Raw genomic sequence first — 4,826 nt, 5'->3', positions numbered from 1 at the left:
GCGGGAACCAGCGCCCCCTGCCGCCCGCCCCGCCGGCCGAGGACGCTGCGGGCGGGGCGGGCTCCGTGCCCCGAGGAGGGTAAGAAACCGACCGGGACGCTGGGGCGGGGCCTCGGCCTCGGCCCCGCCTCCTGGAGGCGGCCCCCCAGGGAAGCCGCGGTCCGGCGGTGACCTGCCGCACGTGCGGGGCGGGCTTCTCCTCCCGCGGACGGGCCGGATCCCTCCCGCGTCGTCTCGTGCCCTGCCCCGGCGGGCGGGCCTCGCTCCTTCACCCCGCGGAGCGGCCGGTCCCAGCCCCCCGCTTCACTGCGGGGCCGTCCCGCAGAACTCAAACGAGGTGGAGGGAGGAGGCCCGGCCCAGCCCCGCACCGCTGAACTCGCCCGTACACGTTAGGGCGGAGGGGAGGCTGTGGCCGGCGCTGGCCTCCCGTACACATTTCCCAGACACCTGGCTGGGGCAGTGCCCTTTCCATCCGTTTCCTACGGTCACCCCGAGAGCTCACTCGGCGTTAGCACAGCTGAAACGAAGAGCCTGCACTCCGGTCTTGCGAGCCGACAGAGAAGCACGGAGGTGGCTTTGAACGCAAAGAGCAGGTCAACTGGCTGGTGCGATGCACTTGTTGAACAGTGGCACCAATCCAGACCCCTTTCCCTTCAAATAAAGACATGGAAGTAGTAGTCCCAAGTGAAGGATAATTAATTATCTTGGCTTCTAATTGCTCAGGCTTACTAGTCACAGGAAGGATTGCATATTCAGCTATTCAGGGCCAGGTACTTACAAAAATGCTGGATAGCAACAGGGAGAAGTCAATGGTGCTAGAAGTACTGCCTCCACCCATGCACACTCCAGTCATATTTGCTCATGCTCTGGCACTACAATTTACTGGAGCAGTAGGCACCTTTTCTACTGCAGAGCATAGCAGCTCTTCCCCATTTTAATTGAAGTCATACCCATTCAAAAAGCTTGCTAATCTTTTACTCTGGCAGAAATCTATGTTGGTTCTCTAAACCATTACCCTGGTCAGGACAGGTCCCCCGAAAGCTCTCATGCTTGGGCCTAAATCCAGCTTCCATACCTTCCATTCTCTTAAATCATACAGAGCTCAATGCAACCCAAGGAATGTTAACTATTGATACAGACGTACTCTTATACATGAGCTACTGAGACATGTTTTGCACCATTTTACTGCATGCAATCTTTTAGCTTGCTTTTAGTACTAGATGCAAGTTTCTGCCATTCTTGTAAGTTGACAAGAGAAAAGTAGCTCGTCTCATTCTTGTTTCAGGAGCATTCCTAACACTTGAAACATTTTAAGTCACACATTCCAGATTGTCATAATAAATTGGTCAAAAAAGGGGCATTTCTCAATAACCAACTTTGACCAAATACATTCCTCGCAGGCAATTTAAAGCACTGGATGGGTACCTTGTATTGCTTCACTTAAACAACACACAAGAAAAAACATTTTTTCCATAACAGACACTATTTACCAGAATAAAGAGATTCCCAAGATTACCAAAGATGTTTGCTTTTATCATTGCAAATGTAAAGCGCTTCAAAGCTAGGGATGAGCAGCCGTACCAGGATGTATAAACAGTATTGTCTGCACAATATGGCAGGATTTTGTCATTCTTATCATCCTGAAGTTTCTACACTGCCTCTTCCCCCACTCTGCCCCGCCCCCCCCAAACAAAACAGGCTCCAAGTGGAATTGGATTACCCATCACTCCCAGTAATCAGCTGCGAACAGATTTGGCAGAGCCTTATTTTTGGTCCCTTTCAAAATCCAGTGGGAATAAACTTTATAGCTCCATAGGCCTTACATGGCAATTAAGTAGTTCTTCCACTCTGACAGCATAAAAATGTCTTTTTTAGAAACTTCATTTAGGATTAGGTCTATAAAATGTTTACTTCCTGCAAGTCTCTTAGTACTCTGACAGTTACTAGAAGCATGCCTGATAATGCTGACAAGTTAGGGGATTTACCAAAAACATATTCATTAGATAGCATTTTGATGCAGCATTATCTAGTGCGAGCCATTAGAGCACCATGCTTCTCTCTGCCACATTTTTTAATCTTTGTTTTACAAAAAAAATAAAACTAAAACTTGTAATCAACTTGTAAACACCCAAGGCCCAACTCTATCATCCTGCACACTTGGTCACTTATCCCAGAGCAAAGTGGAGGTAAATCATTCCTAATTGAATTTCACTTTCAACAGGGTTAAGCGACAAGGTGCAAAGCAGTAGCTTAGCCAGTGTTTGCACCAAACAAACCTATTCAAAATGCTTGGTTTTATTAGTTCAAAACCAGCACAAGCATTTATGATCCAATTCAACTGTTATGGAAAACAACAAAAACTGGTTAAGACCCTTTTGGAGTGCTTCTCTGCACAACCTGCATGTGCAGTAACTAGAGACTGAACTGTAACTAATTCTCTAGCATCCGATACTACCATGACTGGCTATGACAGATTCCTCCCAGAGAGGACCTCAGTCCAGAGAACCTGTTTTTATTACATGAAGATTGACAATTATACAATTATTTACCAATAAAAATGTTCTTTACAGGCTTTTAAATGTCTATTCATTTAAATTTGAAATTAGTGGTTTATATAGCATTGCACACTTTAAAAATCAATGTATAAATGCTTCTTATTGCTAAAATGGGTTTCAACATGCCTCTTGCCATTCTGTCTGGGTAGTTCTGGATGTACATTTTAGATACATTATTCTTTTCACTTGAACAAGCTGCATTTCATTAGCTCATATTTGAATATAAACACCACCAATTTTAGACTGGAGGCTGCATGGCATCAACATTCCACATGCAAAGCAACGACTTAGGTATTGTATAGGAATGTAATTCAGCAAAGAAACTCTTACAGAGTGATTTTATTCCATTTCAACTAGGATAAGTATAACTAAATCAAAGTCGGCTTACATCTCAACTGAGAAAGCTATTTACCCAAAAGATTATAAATAAAAAAAAAAATCCTACAATGAAAACTCTCAAATCTTGTGGTCATTTTAGTACTTATTAATACTGGTTTGCACAGTTTTTTCATTGAACAGAGCTACTGGAGAAGAGACGGTATCTTATTCATACCAGTGGAAATGCTTAAGTAAAACTGTTAATATATGGAGGATCAGATACTTTTCTTCTGGTGAAAGAGATTTAACTTATTAACAAATCCATTATTTTCACATAAGAGGAAAGTAACCACATTTCATTTTCACTTGGCTATTCAGCTAATTCAACAGAAATTGAATGCATAGATCACAGTAATTACTGCCAATTAATATTGTATGTTGATATCAGATAACTTATAATAAAATGTACCTACATTAAATATTCTTTCCAGATACGGAAATGATGGAACATTATTTCAAATCATTGAAATTGAAGTTCAATTTACAGAGCTACAGGTTGCTTTGTAATACAGAAGAAATAAGCACATAATAAAGGCGGTCAGGTTTGAAAACTATAGACAAAAGTTTGCCAAGATACAAGAAAACAAGCTAGGGAATCAAAAGCATGTTCTGTTCAGTGAAGACCATCAGTCCCTTTGTGTACACATTTAGTTTTATTGTAACAAAGCAACTTGTACACTTTAACGTTTAAAACTGAGCATCTTTCTTTCCTTTCCAGTGAAACAAAAAAAAAAAAAAGAAGATTTTAAAAATAAACAAGAACAAAATTACAATAGAGAATGTCAATTCCAAATAGGATCCTACAGGTTCTGCTGATTCTCCATCAAGTGGCAGGGCTCAAAGTCATCATTAGGAGAAGATTTTATTTTAAAAGTGTCATCTTAAACTGCAAGGATGTTTGTTAAACATCACAATTAAACATGCCAAAGGAGAATAAGCCATGTTGTCAAAATGCCCACTTAACCCACCCAAACATCTGAAACCCACCCTTTGCTGACCCTCTATAACCCCATTTTTTTATTTTTTTTTCGTTTTTTTAAACAAGAGAAAGTAGACAGATACATGTTGGTAAATGCTAACTGTCCATATTCACATAGAGACACAGTGTAATCTCTGAGCCCAATATACAGAGAAAGAAGGAAAAAAGCTAGATTCTATGCACTACTACACAGGGGCCTAGCACTCTTCAGCTTCCAGCAGAGTGAAGGGAGCAGAAGGTTTTCTTTTTTCCCACAGAACATGGTGTGTTGATTCCATAAACAGTTTTTGTTTTGAGACAGAAAGGGATAAAAATGAACTCGGAACAGAAACCGATAGAGATTTTTTTCCCCACTGTATTCTGTTCAAAGTATTTCCCCCAAAATAAATTGTGAACCATGGTGTAGAGGAGAGAAAAAGAGACCTCAAGAGAACAAGGCGACTGAGCACAAGAAAAAAAAGACAGCAACTTGCTCCCAAGGACTGGAGAAAAAATTAAAAAGGTAAAAAGGGGGGAGGGTTGGAATCCATCAGTGTTCAGTTAGTCATCTTCTCCTTCATCCTCCTGTTAGGAGAAAAGCAACAGTTAAATCCTATTCACTATGTCAGTCACCAGCACCTCTTGCTACTCTACAAATTATACTCTTGTTATTCCTTCAGGACATGTTTAAGGCTCATCTCTCCTCCTTCAATAAGGGAACTGGTAGGTTGGTGGGAAGGGGGTAGGGTTCCAGCATCTCTCTCACTACTATGGTATCTAATTCAGATAAGTGATGGAACTAGCTGTTGCTAAATTTTGAAAAAAATGGCAAAAAGCTTCTAAAGCCAACAGGCACTTTCATTAAAAAAAAAAAAAAAAAAAAAAAAAAAAAACCTGAAAAAACCTATCATACTAATTTCAAAAATTGAATTAT

At 41.3% G+C, this 4,826-nt stretch overlaps 1 protein-coding gene across 1 annotated transcript in view; it reads right to left on the bottom strand.

Moving 5' to 3' along the window:
- Positions 1-2,880: 2,880 nt before the first annotated feature.
- The window catches only part of SET (SET nuclear proto-oncogene), a gene marked incomplete at its 5' end in the record, with an annotated part of 25,206 nt that continues 23,260 nt past the window's right edge, over positions 2,881-4,826 (bottom strand). The window contains one exon of the mRNA XM_019541107.1: positions 2,881-4,477. Coding sequence (XP_019396652.1) covers positions 4,454-4,477 — 24 coding nt within the window. The remainder of the gene's footprint in view (positions 4,478-4,826) is intronic.

This window comes from Crocodylus porosus, unplaced genomic scaffold (assembly GCF_001723895.1).
Source record: "Crocodylus porosus isolate Cpor-Errol unplaced genomic scaffold, CroPor_comp1, whole genome shotgun sequence".
NCBI lineage: Eukaryota > Metazoa > Chordata > Crocodylia > Crocodylidae > Crocodylus > Crocodylus porosus.
This window is presented reverse-complemented; position numbering and strand designations above follow the sequence as displayed.